Source organism: Lithobates pipiens, unplaced genomic scaffold (genome assembly GCF_037356315.1).
Source record: "Lithobates pipiens isolate NorthernLeopardFrog02 unplaced genomic scaffold, aLitPip1_a1.2 Scaffold_23, whole genome shotgun sequence".
NCBI lineage: Eukaryota > Metazoa > Chordata > Amphibia > Anura > Ranidae > Lithobates > Lithobates pipiens.
In genome coordinates, this window is record NW_027507785.1 from 266,974,626 (window position 1) to 266,997,834 (window position 23,209).

The 23,209-nt window shown below is 42.0% G+C and overlaps 1 protein-coding gene across 9 annotated transcripts in view; it reads right to left on the bottom strand.

Annotated features, from left to right (window-relative positions):
• RASAL2 (RAS protein activator like 2) overlaps positions 1-23,209 on the bottom strand; it is a 468,530-nt gene that overhangs the window by 251,555 nt on the left and 193,766 nt on the right. For all 9 annotated transcript variants that reach the window (XM_077453167.1, XM_077453166.1, XM_077453165.1 and 6 more), the window contains exon 2: positions 10,704-10,831. In XM_077453167.1, coding sequence (XP_077309293.1) covers positions 10,704-10,831 — 128 coding nt within the window. The remainder of the gene's footprint in view (positions 1-10,703; positions 10,832-23,209) is intronic.

Below are 23,209 nucleotides of genomic sequence, written 5' to 3' on the forward strand. Positions count from 1 at the left end.
TCCAAACAGTGGAAAGAAATTTCCTTGGAGGGGTTTTGGAGCAGGGCAGATAGAAGAAAGGACAGTGTCCTCATTAAGATGGAGGGAAAAGACCACCTTAGGGAAAAAATTCTTAGGCCTCAAAACAACAACACGAGTACAAAGACTTCACCAAAGAGCGAGATGTATGCGGCCTATGAGGGAAGATAGCCAGGGCTGCAATATGCCACTCGATGGTCCGCAAGACTGGTCCTAAACCCTAGCCCCAAACACTGATCCAGTGCAGACTGTGTATGTGCAGCTGCGGGCCTGGAAAATGCCCAATTGCCTATGATTGGTGGTGTGCAGTGATGGCTTCCTGGCGGGTACAATCATAAAATGTCTAAGCCCATTCCTACATCCTAGCCTCCAAAAGTATAGAGGTGACTAAATCCAGTAGGCCCCTGTCCATCAGGACCTGGGCTTCAACAGCCATGCTGTCAATGCCATCGACTTGAAGCAGGATGGTAGACCTACCTTTATAATAGAAGGACTGGATGGTCCAAAGGCCCATGGAGAGTCGGCTAGGAACACAAAAATATCCGAGTACCATGATCTCCTGGGCTTGTGAGGTGAAATGAGTACCACTGGGATTCTTTCCAACTTGATCCTACGGAGTAGTTGAGAAAGTATCTTCAGAAGGGAAAAAAAGTGCAAATCAAGTAGAATTGATAGCACAGTCACCAGAGCATCTACTGCAAATCCCCAAGGACCTCTAGACCTGGTGACAAATCTTTCCAATTCAATGTTGAACCTGGATGCCAGGAGGTCCATATATCTGGAAGTCCCCACCTGAGAATGAGGTCTCAAGTTAGGTCCACCTGCCAATTTTCCACACCTGGGATGTACACACAGCAGTCAGGGCCAGAATGTGAAGCTCTGCCCAATCCAGAATTGGCTCTGCTTCTCTTTGAGCAATCTAACTTCTGGTGCCTCACTGACGGTTGATGTAGGTAACTGCCTTGGAGTTGTCCCACTGGACGTTTGTTGGGTGACCCTGCAATTGATGGGTCCAGTGCTGAAATTATGCAGGATTCCTTTCCAACCCAACAGGCTGGCATCTGCCTCGAAGACGATCACCATCAGGTCCAGTACCTTCAGGTCCAGCCTCTTGTGCACCATCGCTGGATCGAGATGGGGCTAAGGTAATTTATTAGGGGGACGAAGGGGACTGTTGCACACAGAAGGTTTTTTTATCTTAATGCATAGAATGCATTAAGATTTAAAAAAAAAAAACTACTGCCTTTAGAACCAGTTTAAGTGGAGAGACTATTTCAAGTGTATCATTCATATGGACTGCTTTACACATTGCTTTACTGATTTCACCTCATCATCAAGAAGATTGATTACCAATATTGTGTACTAATACCTCTTTTCACTTATGTATTGATTTCTGTATTTTTCTACATATCCATTTATGATATTTGTGTATATATTCACTCATATATGGTATACGGATACGTCTTTTTAGGGGGATTTGGTAAACAAGAGAGTTGGTAGTTCATATTTGGTATTGCAATGCTGTTACTAGTAAGGATATTTAGGATTGATATATTCATGTAGCGCCCCCTATTGATTTTGATTTAGAAGAATTTGAATGACAAACTTGCATGTCGATTTCAGGTCAGTAACTTGTGATCAAGATCACAACCTCAAAACCTGCACATTTAAACAGCAAATCATCAGCGGCAGCACTGGCGTGTCTATCTTTACAGGTTGACTTTAAAATGTGTCATTACTTTCTAGATTAAAATGCTAACTCCGAAATTCCACAATACATTGTCCACACAAGGTCAAAATTAGACATCAATCAGAAATCAACATTCGAGAATGCAAAATGAGACCTCCACCACTTGTAGACCTAAGAATATGGATGGTACATTTGCCATCACATACCAAAAGCTAACAGCTGTGGTATAACCTTACTCTCCTGTGTGGGGTACTCTGAAGTTACCTACACTGCTGAGCTATAGCCAACGTTTACTACTTGAAATATTTTTTTACAAATTGGCCAATTCTCTTTCAAGCCATCAAAAACAAACAGGTCATTTTACAAGCTGAGAATCCATTCTTAGATGAAAAATGACTCAGCTGTACTTTGTGAAAACTCTGGAGATGTTGAAATGTATTATTTGGACTGGTTTGCATGGTAGGTAATACTTAGGCCCATACAGAGAGAGGAAAACACAGGAATTAAGTGCCCCAAGCCATGGGAACACGCCACACATTAAATGACTGTCAGGCTTAATAATTGTGGAACTGTAGGCCTCACACAGAGCCGGAGCTGCAGGATACAATCACGAGCTTGAAAAATCCACAAGAATCATCAGTGTGTAGACTTCAGCCCACACAAGACCCTTCGTATCTTTAAATACCAACCCCGTTTGCTTTGTGACAGTGGATGATTTTGGAATAATTATCGCCCAGGAGCAGTTGAACTATAAAATACAGATAGATATATCTGCAGGCTTTCGCTCACACGCCAAATACTTATTCCTGCTTCCGAGGAGCAGCATGTAATGATAATTACACAGCGAGAAAAAAGTACCCCTCTCGCCAGCTCTGGGCACAAACAGCCACAGGAAAACAAGTTTTTGGCAGCAGCGCCAGGTTTCTGGAGAGATCCCGTCTGTGTGCGTGGTCGCATTAACTTACTTGCTGAGTAATCCATTGCGCAATCCTGGGGATGACGGTGGTAAATCTGAGGTGGATTGTATGGGATGATGGGTTTGAAAAATGTATTCTGGACAGTGGGTACAATCAATAGACTAACAGAAGATCTTTAGGGCTCCTTCACACAGTGACCTGTACAAGTGATGCAATGTGCTGTAACGCACGTCACATTGCTCCCTGCCGATGCTGACACTATCCTGTGTGGTAAAACACTGCATTTTACCAGGAGTGAACCTAGCCTGAATAAAAAAAATTTACTCCTCGTGGAGGCAGCATTATTGACACTGAAACCAGTAAAAGCTTGGCCCATCAGTACTCCCATGGAATCACAGATATTATATGGAACATGCCCCCAAGGTCCAAATAGGGCCCTCCAGGGCATTTAGTGTGGCCCTCGTACCTCTCCTGCAGCTGTGGTATGCCATCATCCACTTTGTCTCAGCAGTTGACTTTAGGGAGGAGGACAGAACTCTTCCGCAAGGTCCTGTGCTTCTCCGTGCAGCTGCATTGAGACTCTTCTTTGCCACACTCCCCTACCCCCCCCAGCAGCAGAGAGGATGACAGAAGTCCTGCTACAGATCCCCCTTGCATCAGGTGCCCCCCATCAGAACGTCCCCTTGCATCAGGTGCCCCCATCAGAACGTCCCCTTGCATCAGGTGCCCCCATCAGAACGTCCCCTTGCATCAGGTGCCCCCATCAGAACGTCCCCTTGCATCAGGTGCCCCCATCAGAACGTCCCCTTGCATCAGGTGCCCCCATCAGAACGTCCCCTTGCATCAGGTGCCCCCATCAGAACATCCCCTTGCATCAGGTACCCCCATCAGAATACACAATACCTGTATATTTTCCTCCTGCGATTCATACTGCTGAAGTGTGAATGCAACGTGGGGGGTGCGTGTGAGGTAGGTCTCCCCTAAGAGATTATGCTTGCCTTGCAGTCAAGTCTGTATCACAGCACAAACAAAATCCAGATATCCAAACACTGAACAACCAGACCTAAACTCACAATCTTGAAAAAACAAGCAAGGTCTTGATATAGAAGTAGCATCATGTCATAATGAGTATAAAAACGAAGAGAGGCGCCTCTAAATGTAGCAATATGGTTACATTTAATGAAGGTACAACATTTAGCAACTCACATAGTTGAATGTAATTATCTTTTTATATGAACTATAAACTGAAGGACTCATGAATACATGGTTCTGGAATGAATCATCTAAGTTCCCATTATTTCTTATGGGGAAATTTGCTTTCATATACGAGTGCTTTGGATTACAAGCATGTTTCCGAAACGAATTATGCTCGCAATCCAAGATTTTACTGTATCACCCAATCTGCATATATCCCTACAGGGATTTTGGCAAGGGGCAGGTGACATCACTACTCAAAATAAATGTTGGGCAGGTAAATATTGCAGGCAAGGTAGGAGAATGCGGCAATCAGCAGATTTGGATGGGCTATCATTTTAACATAAGACAAATGGACATCTTTATGCTTGTCCATACCCAGATTTTCTATTTCTCCCAACCAAATGACCACGTGGAGACTAAAGCCTCGTACACACGATCGGATTGTTGGCCAAGTGAGCATCAGACATTAGTCCGAAGGGTGTGTGCCAGGAACTTGTCTTGCATACAAACGGTACACAATTGTCGGCCAACAAACATGAGCATAGTGACATACTACGTATTTCAGTGCTTGAGCACCACCCTTTGGGCACCTTCTGCTAATGTCGTGTTTGGTGAGCCTTGATTCTGAGCATGTGTGTTTGTACATTGAACTTATGTGTAACGGGCTTGTGTACACGCGATAGGAAAATCCGACAACAGATCGTTGCCCGCTGAAAATTTACTAGCCTGCCACCCAACATTTGTTGGCAGAAAGTTGGCCAACAATTGTCTGAAGGAGCATACTAAAGGTCAGATTTTAGGCAAACAGTCTATCATCATAAATTCCCTGTCGAAAATCCGATCTTGTGTACGAGGTTTAAGACGTGCATGAAGTGGCCTAGCCCGCCGTGACAATAAGAGCAAGTAGGACCAATGTTAACTCAAGTTGGTCCTTATCTGCAATCTACTAATTCTTTCCATTGCACACGAGGATTACTTCCTGGCTTTATAAATAACACCACGCGGCTTAGTTGATAAGGCCATGCAAGAACAATGATAATGCACCAAGGCACAGCAACTACGCAGGACTTCATTTGGTTAACCCAATACCATTTGATGGCCCCTGGCTGGTTCTTCTGGGTCGCTACAACCTGAAAAAAAGTTTATACTTCTACTGCTTTGCTGCCTAAGCCTGTATGCATCTAAACAAATGTAATCCTTTACTTTCCACTGTAGAAGAGGGCAACAAAGGGAGGACCCGGGAGGAAATGAGAACGTCAGATTACATCCAGTGTGGACAGTAGGAATTTACTGTGGTGTCAGATGCTGACAGAAAATAATAATGTACTGCACAGAGGTCACCCTTCAGTGTCAGTAATGAGATCAGTGTGTATTGGAATGTATCGCAGTGCAGCAGGAGGTGACAATGTGTTCTCTTCTGTTGGAAAACATATACAACCTCCTTGGACTATATAATAGAGTCATACAGAGCTGTGAATCAATGAAGATCACAAATCATCCAATCTCTGTACACAACACATTTCAAAAGTGCCATTTTTCAGGTTAAAGGGCAGAGATTCTATTTAAAGTAAGAGTGGAGTTGTTTTACCAGAAGAAAAAATATAAGCATTTTACCAGACAGCCCAACCTGCAAAAACTAATTTCAGGGAGGTGGCGCTTCGAGCCCGCAAATGCCCGCCCCTGCGGCAAAATATTATTTAAGTCACTTTCTCAATTTTTTTTGCAGTGCTTCGGGGGAAGGGGGTGGGGGGTGTTTGTCAGTGAACGGTGTCAGTTTTTTTACTTTTAATAATTGATTTTTTTTTTACATTTTAACCACTTCAGCCCCGGAAGAATTTACCCCCTTCCCAACCAGAGCACTTTTTGCGATTCGGCACTGCGTCGCTTTAACGGACAATTGCGCAGTTGTGCGACGTGGCTCGCAAATAAAATTGACGTCCTTTTGTCCCCACAAATAGAGCTCTTTTGGTGGTATTTGATCACCCCTGCGGTTTTTATTTTTTGTGCTATAAACAAAAAAAAGCGCCAATTTTGAAAAAAAAATGCATTATTTTTTACATTTTGCTATAATAAATATTCCCCCAAAAATATATTAAAACATTTTTTTTCCTTCAGTTTAGGCTGATATGTATTCTACATATTTTTGGTTAAAAAAAAAAAAAAAAAAAAAAAAAAAAAATCGCAATAAGCGTATATTGATTGGTTTGTGCAAAAGTTATAGCGTTTACAAAATAGGGGATCGTTTTATGGCATTTTTTTTTTTTACTAGTAATGGCAGTGATCAGCGATTTTTATCGTGCCTGCAACATTATAGCGGACACATTGGACATGACACATTTTTGGGACTATTGTCATTTATACAGCAATCAGTGCTATACAAATGCACCGATTCCTGTGTAAATGACACTGGCAGTGAAGGGGTTGACCACTAGGGGACAGTTAAGGGGTTAAGTGTGTCCTGGGGAGTGTTTCTAACTGTGAGGGGGCGTGGCTACGTGTGACACATCACTGATCTCTGCTCCCAATCACAGGGAGCAGAGATTAGCAACACTGTCACTAGGCAGAACGGGGAGATGCTCGTCTACATTAGCATCTCCCCATTCTTCCTCTCCGTGAGATGATTGCGGGTATCCCCGTGGCAATCGAGTCTGCGGGACCCGTGACCCAACTCACACACAGCTTGCCGCAGGCCATCTCTTAAAGGGCAATGTACAGGTACATTAGTTTGCCTGTACGAGCCCTTCTGCCGACGTATATTGGCGTGAGGCATCAGCAAGCGGTTAATTTGTTTTTACTTTTTTTTCCCACAATGCATTTTTCTTTTACACTTTCATTTTTTTGAGTTTTTATACAATTTTTTTTTTTTTGGGGGGGTTTTGAGACAGACAAAGGGACTGAGGACACATTCCCCAGTCCCTTTCTCAGCACTAAAGATGAATGAACAGGAGACAGAGGCGCCTATACATTCATAAACTGAGCAGAGTAAACACAATGCAGGAGTCTCCCGCACCTTCCAGGAGACTTGAGATGTCTGAGATGATGTTTAAAGGGTCAGTCAATTCAGAAATGATATTTTCCATGTGGGGGATTCTAGAGGGATGAAGAAACACCAACTGGCCTGAAACATCTCTCACAATCTCTAGGAGCTCTTCCAGCCAGGTCTCTGTGTTCTGCCCATTCAAGCCATGAAGGCTTTCTTATGGCGCTTTAACCACTTCAATACTGGGCACTTTTGCCCCCTTCTTGCCCAGGCCAGTTTTCAGCTTTCAGCGCTGTCACACTTTGAATGACAATTGCGCAGTCATGCAACACTGTAATCAAATGAGTTTTATCATTTTGTTCCCACACCTAGAGCTTTCTTTTGGTGGTATTTAATCACCACTGTTTTTTTTTATTGTTTGCTAAATTAACGAAAAGGACTAATTAAGGTTTTTCCTAGTTTCGGTTATACACTTTTGTAAAGAAGTAATTTTTCTTCTTCACTGATTTGCGCTGATAAGGCTGCACCGACGGTCACCGATGAGGACGCCAATATGCAGCACTGATGGGGCTGCGCTAATAATCATTGCACTGATTATCAGTGCAGATCTCACCTGTTGGGAAAGCCACTGACAGTGCGTGGGGAAAGGAATGCTGATAAGCGGCATTTCCTAGTTACACTGTGATCAGCTGTGATTGGACACAGCTGATCACATGGTAAAGTGCCCCCTTTTTTTTTTCCACATAGAGCTTTCTTTTGGTGGTATTTAATCACTGCTGGATTTTTTTATTTTTTGCTAAAAAACAAACAAAAGAAGCCCGAAAATTTGCAAAAAAAACCCAAAACAAACTGGTTATAAAATTTTGAAAACCGATAATTTTTCTCCTTCATTGATGTGCGCTGATAGGCTGCACTGATGGGCACTAATAGGTGGCATTGAGAGGTGGTACTGAAGTGCACCGATTAACACTGATGGGTGGCATTAATGGGCTCTGGCAAGAGACACTGGCAGGCATTGAAAGGTGGTGCTGTGGGCACTGGTGGGCACAGAAGAGGCAGCCGCGTGTCCCTCTGACAGAACCCAGTGATCAGCTTTTTTTTCCCCCTTCAGGCTAAGAGCATGTTGGGAAAAACAAAGACAAAAAATGATTACTGAACTTTTTTTTACATCACGTGCTCAGCTGTCATTGGCTGACAGCTGATCAGGTGGTAAGGGGCTGGGATCTCACAGACTTGGCGATCACAGGGAGCGTGCATGTAGCTCATGCAATTAAGGCCTGCGCTGTAGCCGTTATATGGCTATATCGGGGGCGGGAGAAGGTAATATTTATTGATGTGATCCAATAGTGTGCCTATGTTTCAGTCTGTGGAAGATGCTCATATCCCAGTGAGACCCATAATGAAATATCGATGTTCCTTGGCCTGCATACCTCCTGTAGATACTATAAGTAGGTTCACACTCTCATCATTTTTATTTTATTGATGGAAAATACAACACCTAAAACTCCAAGCTGGCAAAGAACAGAGACAGGACCCAACCAGAGAGATGATGTTGCAGATGTGCCAAAACCACCATCAAACTTCTCCTACATCTGAAATATTACTTCCAGCAAGGCAGTCTATTATCATTTAATTATAATTGGGCAACAGTGTTAATTTAGCCAAGGAAAATATGTTTATTGACAAAATTAACAATATTTTAGAAAACTAAAATAAGGACAAACTAAAACAATTCAGGTGACTAAAATACAACTAAAACTAAAATGCCATTTTAGTCAAAAAAGACTGACCAAAACGAAAATCGAAATTTAATGTCAAAATTAACACTGGTTATATATCACAACTGATAAATCTGTGTCTGTAATGTATGCTCAAACCTTAACCACTTGCCGACCAACCACCGCAGATTTACTATGGCAGAATGGCACAGCTGGGCGAAAAGACGTTATGTTACGTCGCTTCGCCCTACCGCCACTAGGGGCGCTGATCACCCCCGAAGCCAATGCGAGTGCCCAGCGGGGAGAAGAAGCTGATTGCGTGTTTGTACAAAGTATGAACCCCGATCTCTCTCTTCCCCTAGCAAGTCCCACCCCCCTACAGTTAGAACACAGAGCGGGAACACAGTTAACCCCTTGATCACCCCCTAGTGTTAACCCCTTCCCTGCCAGTGACATTTATACAGTAATCGGTGCATTTTTATAGCTCTGATCACTGTATAATTGTCAATGGTCCCAAAAATGTGTCAGAAGTGTCCAATTTGTTTACCGCAGTATAACATGTTTTACCTTAAGGAATTCCTTACCGTAAAGGTAAGAAATGTTTAGGTGTCAGCATCGCCCCCTCAGCCCCCTTTTACTTACCTGAGACCTCATTCCATTCAACGCCGCAAACGTCTGCAGATCTTTTCTCCCCCTACTTCCGGGTCTCGCTGGCTTTGCTGGGGCACTGGGAGCCATTGGCTCCCAATGCTGTCAATCAAATCCGGGGACAAGCGGGGGGGGGGGGGGGGGGGTATCAAACACCATTTGCTCCCAAATGGAAAGTATCAAAATAATCATCTCCATTTGGGAGCACATTAACATGTATCAACATATATGCCTTATTACTTCTACATCGTACAAGTTTTAATGTTTATAACATACCTCTCATTCTACTTATTTACAAAAAACAAAACAAAAAAAAACAAAAAACACAAAAAAAAGAGGAAAAAAGTGAAAAGAAAAGAAAAACACCCCTCCCCAAAGAAGGGTTTTAAAATCTCTCTCCTTTTTCTTTCCCTCTTAAATGAGAACACCCCCCCTCCCCCCGCCATTAAATCCTGCCTCTCACGGAAAGAGGGTGTGGGAAGGAGAGAGATTGCATCCTTAATTCCTCCCGTACAAAAAAAACGAAAAAAAAAAAACACATGCTTTAAGTGAGAATAAACCCTATCCATCTTTAATTCCTCCCGTGTAAACTAGAAAAAAAAGTGAGAATCAACCCTATCCGTCCATTCTATCCACCCTATTCCTCATGTATGAAAAAAAAAAAAAAAAAAAAAACGGGTGCTTTAGGTGAGAATAGACCCTATCCATCTTTAATTCCTCATGTGTGAACAGAAAAAAAAATCCTGTGTTTTCAGTGGGCATGGACCCGATCCATCTTTAATTCCTCCTGTGTAACCAAAAAACCAACCCCCCCCCCCCCCCCCCCCCCCCTGTGCTTTAAGTGAGAATAGACCCTGCCTATCTTTAATTCCTCTGGTTTAAAACCTTTTTAACACTGGCTGCTGGACAAATAGTGTATTTTGTTTTTTTTGAGATTATAATATTCTAGGTCGCATATACCTGTTTAGCAAGATGCTAAATTATTTCAAACTGTTGCCATTCTTTCCTTGGGGAAGGAAGGACCAAAAAGGAGAGTAATGCCACCGAGGACGACGACTAATCTGCTATTTGACTAAGTGGAGTAAATCTTGAAAACATCACAGACCCATAATCAAGATTATTTAATAGTTTACAAAGCGGTGATGGTTTCCCCAGGCCCGGCTCTAATAGGCAGTTAGCAAATGTGATAAATTTAAGTTATAGATCTGAAATCCCCTGCAGAGCAAAGAGCCTTATTAAAGCAGTTGTATGGAGTCAGTCCTGTAACTGATGGCATGTAATGCACAGTGAAAGCGTTTAGCGCTCACACCGCCTGCCTTCTGTGTGCTGAGAGCACTTCCATATAATTAGGTTAGTGCCGTGACATTAACGAGGTGTGAATAGATGTAATTACACTTTCCATCAGGGATGGGGGTTTCATCCAGCATTCCTGCCTACTTCCCAATACTGGAAGAAGAGATCATAGTTTGGTGCTGTATTCTTTAATAGGATTCAATTACACCAGTACAGATTAATGGTCCTGGTCCCAGCCTCACCTCATCCTCGCGGTTCAGAAGCACCAGCTGGCTCTCGGTCAGGATGCAGTACTTCCTCTCCCATGTTGTGCATTCTGTATATGGAGACTGGCCACACGACAGCCTGTGAGTGGGGGGTCCTTTCACATCTACAAACACAGGAGGAAGAGGAAAAAAGTCAGCATGAGTGCCGTACACCAACACAAACTTAGTGTACAGAGGACAGGCAGTTCCCTTTAAACTGCATTGATGGAAAACAGATTTTAAATAGTAAAACAGTTGCCAAAAGTCCACTTCCAATCCTCGAACAGCTCGAAAAAAGCCAATGTGTTTATTTACTTACAAATAAAATGTAGTTTCAGTGATGAGCATTATTATTATTTTAATAATAGTGATTTCATTTAATATTTAATTTAATAATAGTTTAATAATAGTGATTTCATTCAGTGATGAGCATAATTTGTTTTTCATCACTGCCCAAGTGATTATGAATTAGAGAAATGAAACGCAAAAGGGCTTCCAAAACTATTAAAAAGTTGAATATACCGTAATACAATTATATATATAAATTTTTATATATATATATATATATATATATATATATATACATACACACATATACATATACACGCACACACACACACATTTATAGACACATATATATTTGAAACTGTCTATTTTGGTTTTCGGGCCAAGTGCATTCTGATTTTTTGGTTTCGGTCCAGAACTCTCATTAAAGGCGCACCACTAGGCAAGTGTTTATTACGCCAAAAGTTCATACTCCTAATCTGTGCCTGCTCTACCACGTACTTGTACGAGAACGTCTCCTGTTCTCTTTGTATTGCCTCCTTTGTGTGAAATCCCTGATGTTCCTGCCAGTCCCCCCGCTTTCCTATTAAAAACTAACCACACTAAGCAGGTGAACACACTGTGGTCAGTTCTCTAGCTGTGCTGGGAACTCAGTGTACTCTTCTTCAATGAGCAGACTTATCCTAACACCCCCCCTGCTGCACAGCCATTCACTGGGAAGATCAGTGTGCTGCTGCTTCTCCTCTTCCCCAGCTCTTGCAGCTGAGAACAGAGGGCATGTGATCACCGATAGTAAAAAGGGGGTGGGGGGGGAAAGGTAATTTTTTTTTAGGTCTATACACAAAGGTTTTGCCTTTCATTTTGATTTTAAACTGAATGAGTTGCTTTACAAGTTGATAGTTTACAATCACTTTAAGCATTTTTATGGGAGAGGCTTGCATGCTTTGTAAATTGAACAAATGTATTAAATACATATCTGTAAAAAAAAAGTTCTACAAATATTTAAAAATATTTAAAAATAAATAAATCACACATTTATACATTGTTATTCTGCAAAAAAAAAAATTGTAAATAAAGCTGATGAAAAACCATTCACACAGATGACACATATCTCCCTTTTAAAACAAAGTTGTAAGCAAAATCCTGCCAAGCCCCTCTTCATTAAGACAATTAAAAACAAATGTGCAATTAACAATTATTCAGGGAGTTTTTTAAAAATTAAGTTAATGATTAATAAGTTGGCTGAAAGGTTCAGTGCTGTCTAATAATTTTGGTCATTGAATAAAACATTTGTATAATAAGTAAATACGTCAAGTACATTATAGCAAAAAGAGGAAAGAGGGATAGAGAACAGAGGGACACAAGAGGGGGTTTCCACCAAACAAGGGACAGCTGGGATCTATGTATAGGAATGTAGAAGAATCATTGAATGGAATGGACTGGTTGTATCACAAAGTTTTTCAAGCACTGCTCTTGCAGATGTAATTTTACTACTATGGAACATTTCCAGCAGAGAAAAGCATAAGATCAGGACTCACTTGTGAAGCATGACAGAACGGCTATTCCTAAGAAAACATGGTACACCTTATTATCCAAAAATAGGTTACTTCATTGGACTTCAAAATACAGTCAGGGATAAATTAAGGCTGAACTCCACGAATGATCTTTATTGCATACTTTAATTGGTTCAATAAAAGTATGCAGATCTCATACCTGTGAGATCAATGGCGAAGCTGGAAATCACTGTAGTAGTCAGCACCACAGTGATAGCCACAATCTTCAAGGTCCGTCATAACGACGAGTTGGGGGGGTGGCAACAGTGATAATTGTATTCCAACGGTGGGGAAATATCCCGCTTTCGGAATACAATGGCACAGCCAGGGGGATTTTCAACCCACAGTTGAATGAAAGAAAAATGAAACTAGTAAAAGTTAAACTAAAATACTCAAAAATTGCACAAAAGAAAAGTAATTTTTGCAGCGGCAGTGTATTTTATTTTGTCCACTAGGTGGCAGTCAAACACAGGGCTAGAGTGCAGCAAATGCTGGCTGATCATACAGCAAGAACTAGTCTGAGCATAAACCCCAGGCAGTTGTGTGTACAGGCAGAGTTTAAAATAAATGCAAAAATACGCTATTTCAACACGCTAGACAATACACAGTATTACTGCAAAAACCTGGAAAATAATACCACCAGGATTACTTTAGCGATCTAAGTGGCATAGTTGGTATATAAAATAAATTGTTTGATTCACTCTGTATTCCTGTTTCATTGTGTATATATATATACACACACACACACACACACACACACACACACACACACACACACACGTACATTTTATTTTGTTGACTGATGAATACGATCCCGTGCTTAAGGTGTATGTAAACGCTCACATATACCCAGTGAAGTCAACAGCCTCAGATGATACACAGAGATGAAGTAAATCTCCCTATATAAGTTTTATATGCATATCTGTTGTCTTCAGCTTTATATACTGTTTTGAATGTGCACATTGTGTTAGAGTTTTCTGTCCCTGATTCACCTGTGTGATTCTTGCCATACACTGTGAGACAGCCGATTGGAGGAAAGGCGCACACCCCCCCTCTCCACATAGGCAGAAAAAGGAAGAAACAATACAGAGCAGTGCTGTGAATAGACCAGCTCTCTGCTAATCTATTTATAGCACCCACCCTGACACAAAATTCAGCCTGGTTTTATCACAGTTGATGGAGAACTTGTCAGAAGTTACCATGCTGATAACAGAAGAACGGAGCAGGACAAAGCCATAGGACTTAGGGCTTTGAAGAGAGATAAGAAAACACTGCAGATTATGTGCCCAGCTCAAATTTCATGAATCGGGTTTACATCCACTTTAAGGCCGTCTCCAGGCTTCAACAACTGTCTATTGGAAGGTGACGCCAAAACTTCCTATTACAAGTTAGAAAATGACAGCCGTTTGACTGGATCCCAAGAGGAACACCAAAACCTTAAAATAAGTTGTTGATCCTCACTACATACTTTGTTATTCATCTTGTTAATAATGAAGATATAGGCACTTGCAAAGTAAACTACACATCAGTAATCTTGTCTTATTGGCAACCTCTGCATGCCAACTGGCCAGCTCTGTTGCTATGCTGTAAACCAGAGGAGGTCTTCGGCCCTGTTCACACCTGTATATTTTATGTGTGGTGCGGTAAGAACAAATCCTGCTTGCTGCAACTTTTGCTGTGCTTTCATAAAAATGTATATAATATAGCGTTTAATGGTAACGTGCTTAGAACGCATTGCAAATATATAAAAATGCACCTTAGATGACGTGCCTGACCACATGCCACTACTACCCTCAAAAGAAACACATACGAGCTGTCTGTCTCTCCGTCCACAATACCTTCTGAGTCACTGAACTGGAATAATATATGTACATCAGGAATTCGGACTTCAATGGCTGCATGCTTGTTCTCAGTCCAGCAATGAGAAAATACTACGATGACAGTTTCCCCATTTGCCTACTGGCCACTTCTACCCCCTTCTGCCCAGGCCAAATGAAAAAAAATACAGAAAAATGTTGAGAAAAAAAAAAACACAATAAAATGTTATAGTTTGTTATAAAATTTTTCAAACAGGCAATTTTTCCTTCACTGATGGGCTGCACTGATGAAGAGGCACTAATGGGCACTGTTGGGACTGCACTGATAATCAGGACAATTATTATCAGGACAATTGCCCCAATTATCAGTGTACATGTCCCTTTTATACAAGCCGGTTATTGGCTCTCTTCTCCTCACGCTGTTAGCGTGAGGAAAGGAAAGCCAATAACTGGCTTGTGTTTACATCGTGATCAGCTGTCATTGGACACAGCTAATCACATGGTAAAAGGTTGCTGTGATTGGCCAACTTACAAAGGACTCAGAGATCACAGAGTGAGCCTGTGCACTGCAGGGGGCATTCAGGCAGAGTGATCACGGGAGGACGTTTATGTATGCCCTCCTGGCAAAGTAAGCCCATGCGATAGCAGTCTTTCAGTAATAGCGGACACTAGGTGTCTGCATCCCTGTTGCAGATTTTCCCAAATTTCCTGTCTGGTGAAACCAACTATCTGCTGGACAGGAAGTGATGACACATTTCCCTAATGGAGCCCCAGAAAGCAGTAAAAACCCAGCAGGGTCTCTAATCCTTCCCCATTCTACAAATAAAACATACAATTTTCTAGTCTCTGCAAACATCTGAAATAGCAGCTTTGCATAGACTGACCCTTTAAACACAGTTTGATCCGGAGGGTAAGAGGAATAACCTTTGCCCTGTTCTCAGAGTAGCAATCAATGAGGTACAAATAATCAGCACAACCACTAGCTCACGACGATATGGGCACAGAGTAATAAGTGAGTCAGTAAACTTCAGTCCGATGAGTAAGGGATGATGATGTCCATTGGTCTCCCAGGGCAGCAGACTTCTGGTCACAGCCGCTCCCAGGCCAGAGCTGATGTCTGGCTGGGCTTCTATTATCAGGGGATTTGGGAAAATCTGAAAGGGGTTTATTTTAACCCGATCATGAGTTTATTATACTGCTGTAATCTACAAATGAGCAGGAAATGAGTCACTGTAGAATATGAATCTTCGGTGAAGCCCGGAGGAGATGGACTAACTCCAGGACAGTGAAAAAAAAATCTTGCTCAGATGGCATCTCCCTGGCATGTATGATGAGGAGCGATCATGTGCTACTGTGTGACTAAATGCCTGCCAGAAAACAATAAAAAAGCAGAGTAAAGTGTCAATCTGCTCGCATATAAAAGGCCAATTAGAAGTTCCTTTTTTATCTGAAAAGAAGTTCAGTTCTCTTAAATGTCAGGCTGTTCTGGTATTCACAAAGACTGCTGGGAACCCAATTCACTTTGGTGTACTCCCCGCTGTGTAATGTATGATGGAATTCTGGATAATAAGACAATTCAGCAATTACTTAAAGTGAACCGGTCTGTTCTTTGCCCAACAAAAGTTATCTGTTCACTTAAAGCAGGGGTCCTTAAACTGCGGCCCGCGGGCCACATGCGGCCTGCTGAGGACATTTATCCAGCCCACCCCACCCACCTGTTAAAAGTTTGGGCGCTGTTATAAAAGAGAAGCAGTGTTCTGTCTATCACACGAGCGGGTCTAGGGTGAGGGCAGAACTTTTATCACAGCGCGCCCAAACTTCTCATAGTGAGACGTGACACAGCAGCAGGAGATGCCCGATGTGTACACACACTGACTGGTGAGACATTGTTTGGCACAGTAAGGCTGTGAGGGGGGCTTGCAATGATGGTAAGGTGGGGGTTGCACTGATAGTGAGGGGGGGCTTGCAATGATGATGAGGGGGGCTTGCAATGATGATGAGGGGGGCTTGCAATGATGATGAGGGGGGCTTGCAATGATGATGAGGGGGGGGCTTGCAATGATGATGAGGGGGGGCTTGCAATGATGATGAGGGGGGGCTTGCAATGATGATGAGGGGGGGGCTTGCAATGATGATGAGGGGGGGGCTTGCAATGATGATGAGGGGGGGGCTTGCAATGATGATGAGGGGGGGGCTTGCAATGATGATGAGGGGGGGCTTGCAATGATGATGAGGGGGGGCTTGCAATGATGATGAGGGGGGGCTTGAAATTATGGTGATGGGGGCTTGAAATGGTGGGGTGGGGGCTTGCACTGATGGTGGTGAGGGGGGCTTGCACTGATGGGGGGGGGGCTTGCACTGATGATGAGGGGGGGGGCTTGCAATGATGATGAGGGGGGCTTGCAATGATGGTGAAGGGGGGCTTGCAATGATGGTGAAGGGGGCTTGAAATTATGGTGAGGGAGGGCTTGAAATTATGGTGAGGGAGGGCTTGCACTGATGGTGAGGAGAGGCTTGCACTGATGGTGAGGGGAGGCTTGCAATGATGGTGAGGGGAGGCTTGCAATGATGGTGAGGGGAGGCTTGCAATGATGGTGGGGGGGGGGGGGCCTTGCACTGATGTTGAGGAAGGCACGGATTGGGCTGAGACATTGACCATCTCATTAGCCAAAAGCAGGCCCATAGTTCCCACTGACATACTGTTAAGTTTGTTGATTTAACTTTACTTGTTCTTCATTTTAAATATCGTATTTGTTCCCGTTATGTTTTTTCACTTCAAAGTAAGATATGTGCAGTGTGCATAGGAATTTGTTCATAGTTTTTTATTTTTATTTTTTATTTTAAGTTTGAGGACCCCTGACTGAAAGGGTTACTAAACCCACAACAGTAAAATCAGTCTGTATATGCAGTAAAGCAAGCTGGTTATACCCCCTGTGGAACCTAAGGGGTTAATCCTCAGCATTGTGTAAAAAGGCTGTTCAATACTGTCTTCTCTGATCCTCCCATTCTTCCATGGTCCTCAATACATCTCCTGATAGAACATAGCTTTAGGCATACAGCACATGCTCAGTTTGGTGTGTATTGCTATAGAGTTGTTTTTTTCTTGGGATAGTGCATATGATCAGCACAGGGCCATTTAGTACTGTCCAGACAGAAGGTCAGGGGTCCTGCAGCCTCATAAAGAGTAGAATGAAAACTCCTCCCACAAGCTTTATCCAGACTGATAGAAGTCACAAGACTATATACTGCTGATGAAAATGGTTATTTAGCAGTTTAGATTTACTAACATTATTGTATTTCTACATTATGTGTAGCGTGGGAGACCAGATATAGTAAATGCAGGTTCCTGGGTTTAGTAACACCTTAAAAGAAAGCTCTGTGCATACAGCAGAAAGGTAACCTGAAACCATTTTGTTTGTTTGGCAAGGTAGTAGAAGTCTTGGCATGCCCCATGTACTTCAGCCAATAGAGCTACTTGGTTCTCTATAGTCGCATTTTACATACAGATTGTAAATATGCTCCAATCCCTACACTGCCTCCCAATCACCCAGAAATAAATTCAAAATATAAACCACAACATACAAAGCCATTCACAACTCTGCCCTGAGCTACATTACCAATCTGGTCTCCAAATATCACCCAAATTGTCCTCTCTGCTCTTCTCAAGACCTCCTACTCTCAAGCTCTCTCATCTCCTCCCATGCTCATCTCCAGGATTTCTCCATAGCCTCTCCCATCCTCTGGAACTCACTACCACCACCTATCCGGCTATCCCCTACTCTTGTTACCTTCAGGCGATTACTGAAAACTCTTCATGGAAGCCTATGAGGTCTCCAACAAATCTACCGCATCCATCAGCTCATTCCCCACAGTTACAACCTTTTGTACCACCTGCCCCACCCTATTAGATTGTAAGCTCTTTTGGGCAGGGCCGTCTTAATCCACTTGTATTTTATTGTATTATAACTGTATCGTCTCCCTTTTATATTGTAAAGCGCTGCGTAAACTGTCGGTGCTATGTAAATCCTGTATAATAATAAGAAATATGAAAACAAACTTCAATATTTAATTATAAGACAGGGCCAATCAATCCGAGACAGTCACATAACATTTATGAGTCTCTGTGCATTCCTTCATGAAACGTTTTATTATTGCATTTCTAAAACATTATTAAGCCTAATGAAAAATAAAAAAATTAAAGTAAAAAGTAAAAAAAGAAGAACAGGTTCTTTTTTTCCACCTAAATGCATAATCTATAGACAATACCACCTACTCAGGCACATTGAATACAGAAAGCACATTAATGTAGCAGAGCAATTACTGTTTGCGGAGAGGAAGTCTTGGGAAACGCTTGCTCTCTGTGAACTGTATTTCTAGCTATATCAAATAATTAAATATTGATGTCATTCATGCCAGTGCAGCAAAGAAAAGGGGCTTTTATTTAGGAGGAAAAATAGTTTTAAAGCAAAAGCAAAACTGCACCCACAAGGCAGAAAGTGGTGGTGGACAAAGAAAAATTCCAGCACGGCCGGGGAAAGAGGATTTTATTCTCTGTAACCATTCAACAGCATTGGAAACTCCCCCCCGCGTGGCACAATGAGGCATTGACCACAGAAGATGGGTCTGCATTGCTGCTTAGTAGATCAGAGGTCACAGCAAAGTTTCAGTTCAAATGCTAATTTTAAAAAAGATTGAAGAACTTAAACACTTTTGCTATTGTCAAAATGTGAGCGGGTCCAATTTACTGGTGGAAATATGCTAACATGCCTATGTTTCTCAGGCACTGCCAAGTAGTCCCAGATTCAAATGATAAATATTCAGAAGGCCTTCTAGTACTGAGAAGCAGTAAAATGACAAACAAAACCATGTTAAGTGGTAAATATTTTTTTTAACCATTTCCAGACTGCCGCACGCTGATATACGTCCTAACGTATCTTTGTTATGGCAGCAGCTAGCTGCCATAACCCTGGTATCCTCTTCTTCAGCGGGCAGGTGGTCCGGTTTCCAATAATAGTGGTCTCTGCAGTGGATTCGCCGCAAGATCACTTATCGGCAGCGGGAGAGGGCCTCCCCCCCACCTCCCAATGACTGATCACACGTGCAGCACCTCAGCAATTAGAGATCAAACAAGATGGCAGCTTCCTTGGCTGAAAAGGATAGGAGGGTTTAGCAATGCAAAATTGGTATTAAAGCAGAAATAAACTCACAACAGTAAAATCAATCTGTATATGCAGTAAAGCATGCTTTTTATGCTCACTCTGGAACGCAAGGTGTTAATCCTCCACATTGTGTAAAAAGGCTCTTTGATCCTGTCTTCTCTGATCCTCCCCATCTTCCACTGTCCCATGATAATGATCTGATAACAGAGGCTGTGTCAGGCTGCACATGCTCAGTCTGGATTGTATTGCTAGAGTTTTTTTTTCTTGGGAGGGTGCATGTGATCAGCACAGGGCCAATCAGAACTGTGCAGACAGAGGGTCAGGGGTCTTGCAGTCTCATAGCACAGTCAGAAAACTCCTACAAGATTTATCCAGTGCTTGGCTGGACACTGATAGAAGTCACAAGACTGCTCTAACTGCTAATGAGAAAAGGTATTTAGCAGTTTATATTTACTAAAATAACTGCATTTCCTGTGTACTGTGGGAGACCAGATATAGTGAATGCAGGGTCCTGGGTTTACTAACACTTTAAATTCTACAATGTACCTAAATACTGTTATGTACGTCTCTTGACTGGACATAGGTAGATGTACCTAGTAAAGGGACCGAGTATCTAATGCAATTACTCAACAGTCTTTTTATTTCATTCATTTTTTTGCATTTTAAAATAAATCTCTCTCACTAACAGGTAACAGGTGGCTATGCCATAGTGTGCTAGTATGCACTGCATATTAGAACACTATGACAGACTCACCTGTGATACAAAGCCCTCTTCTAGCTCTGAGCCCCTACCACTTCTGGCACTTCCATCTTTACCCGATCTCCGGCCACATGCTCTGCAAGCTCGGCACAGGCAGCATGCCAAGAATGCAGAGGTAACTGTGCATACGCAAGTGACGTCAATGGCCACAGTAGACTTTTTAAATCTACTAAACCGTTCAACTGAAGATTTTAAAAGGTACTTTCAAGGAAGACATATTTAAAACTTCAATTTTGGGGCAAGAAGTTGGATTTAATACCACTTTAAAGCCAAACTAGCAATCTACTTTTCCGAACATGTATAATATGCATAGTACAAAAGGGAGGCTAGTTAAAAATCAAAAAGATCAAGAGTAAGCAAACAAGGGCAAAAACATTTTCTTCTATTTTTGAATAACGTGGGACAAGAAAAAAATGTAATGATCTTTTTTCGGTGTTTAGCCATATAAACACTTTAAGGAGACATGATTTTTGGGGTGGGAAGAATTAGGAAGTTGGGTGTTGCATGTCTGCACATCTGCAGGTATGGAAAAAGGCAGTTTTAAAAGGCCAAGCAGATTGATAAAACAATGTGCAGAGAACCAATGCCAGGATGTAACAGACTGGCAACAAGGAGCCAAGGCTAGATGTCTCTAATCAATGACAATTTTTTAGGATAATGGCCCCTACACACGATCCGAAAATCAGACGAAAAATACCTACTTCAATGCGATCGTACGATAATCACAACAGTTCATCCGATATTATCTGATCAGACAAACACAAAAAATGTTCTCATACCATACCAGATCGTACGATTTTGGTTTAATCAGTACAGTTGTCGTCCGAATATACAATACAAATACACTACAACACTTCCTATTTTTTATTCTGTCATATGAGAATTTGTTAGTTTAGTAAACTCTTCAGGTTCGATACGAATACACGACTAGCATGCGCCCCCCCCCCCCCCAAAAAAAACGGACGATCTGTTGTCCAATTTTCAAATTGTGTGTACGGGGCATTAGTGAGAGTACATTTAAATACACTAAAACCTTCATAATGTTGTTGAGCTATCATTATGTAGAGGGTATATATATATATTATAAAATATATATATATATATATATATATATATATATATATATAAAAAAGGGCAATGAGTTGACATGTATGCTTTATTTCTCTGGTAAAGCAGTCCCGGAAATGCCACCTCCACACAGTCCTTTCGATTTGCTGGCAAGCAAGAGCCTGCTGTACGAATTGCACTTGCAGCTATTAAGGAAAATTTCATGTTAACCACACAAGACCGCAGTGTCTGCCAAGTTAGTCGCTGCATGTTAACATTCATTAGCCTGGTACGAATGGCTTGTAAATGGGTCACGTGACCGCAACCATTAGCGACATCTGACCTGCAGATCAGTAACAATGGAGCGTATTCAATGCTCGTTAACAGGGGCCTTTTAAAGTATCTTCTCCACAGAGGGACGGCGGAATACATAATATGATTTAATGTCTATCTAATCTATCCAAAACTGCCTATTACAATGATGAAAAGATCCATTAGGACACAGTATTACGAAGCACAAGAACAGGCAATATTCTATATCTTACAGGGAAAAGTACAGCAAGAAAACCAGGACATTTAATGTATTCTGGTGTTCCCACACTTATTCTATTATGCTAATAAGCTTAGTGCCACCCAGTCAATCCAATCTACTAAAAATGCAACATGCTGCAAGTAGGTAAGGGAGAAGAGTGTTCCTTTCTCCCGAAGAAAAAAAAAAAAAAAAAGAAGATTGGTTTGGTTAAAATTTCCAGCATGCCATAAAACCCCAATGACTGGCCCATGGCCATCACTAAACAATTTTGCTGCATCCCATAACAAACCTCCAAATTTCAGCAAAATAGTGCTGCGAATTGGCCCTGAAAAAGCCTGGCTACAACCCGACAGACCTTGCAGCATATAACTAGGTAGGCAAAGAAAACCCTCCCCTTCCTCCTACAATATAGTGCTTGAGCAACCCATCTTAAGCTGGCCATACACTGTTCGTATCTCGGCTGGTTCAGCAGGACCAGCCAAGATTAGAACCGTTAATGGGCAAGCTGAATTGCCAAGCTGATCGATCGATTTGTGTACAACCAACCTGCTGGATTCTCTTGGGGGGGTGGATCAAGTTATATAATGTGAACATCCACTTTAAGTCCAGACAGGAAGTGAAGGAAAAGATCAAGGAGTATGACATTGAATAAGCAACCAGGTTTGGTTGGATAGGCAACCCGGAACAAGAGAAGAACTCTCTATGTAAAAAAAAATGCACAGCCCCATAAACTCAATAAATTCCACAGAATTGGGTAATTACTAATTGACTAGCAAAGAGGTTTTTTTTAGTTTTTTTTTAAAAACATTTTTTATTTTATTTATTAGGCAAGCGAACCAACATACAGCATCAACTTCCATACTATAATAAGTGTACATAAAATGCAATACTCAAGGGTGGGGGGACAGGTACTCAAGAGAAAGAGGAGAGGAAAAAAATATATTGTGCATTAATAATCAAAATGTTCAAACCCTATACCTCCTACAGCCACCCGGAAGCTGTTCAACCTGGTACAAGCATTTTAAAAGTTACACCCCCCCCCCCCCCTCCTTCCTACCAGGACAGAAGTAACCTCACCAAATAAAAAAAAAGAAGCCTTCACCCCATAATCCACCCAACCGAAAATAACAGGTCCTCAATACTTGTATGACATCTCCCATACTCAATGCAATCACAAGACCATTGGATTATCGCAGTAATAACAGTAACATCCCCTCCCTCTCTTTTACGATTACATCTTATCCTCCCCCCAAAGTGTCAGGAGAATCAAACCAGTGGAACCAAACCTTTCTACATTTTTTGGGGGATCCCTGAGCCTCGTACGTCATTCGATATAGTGGCAAATCTACG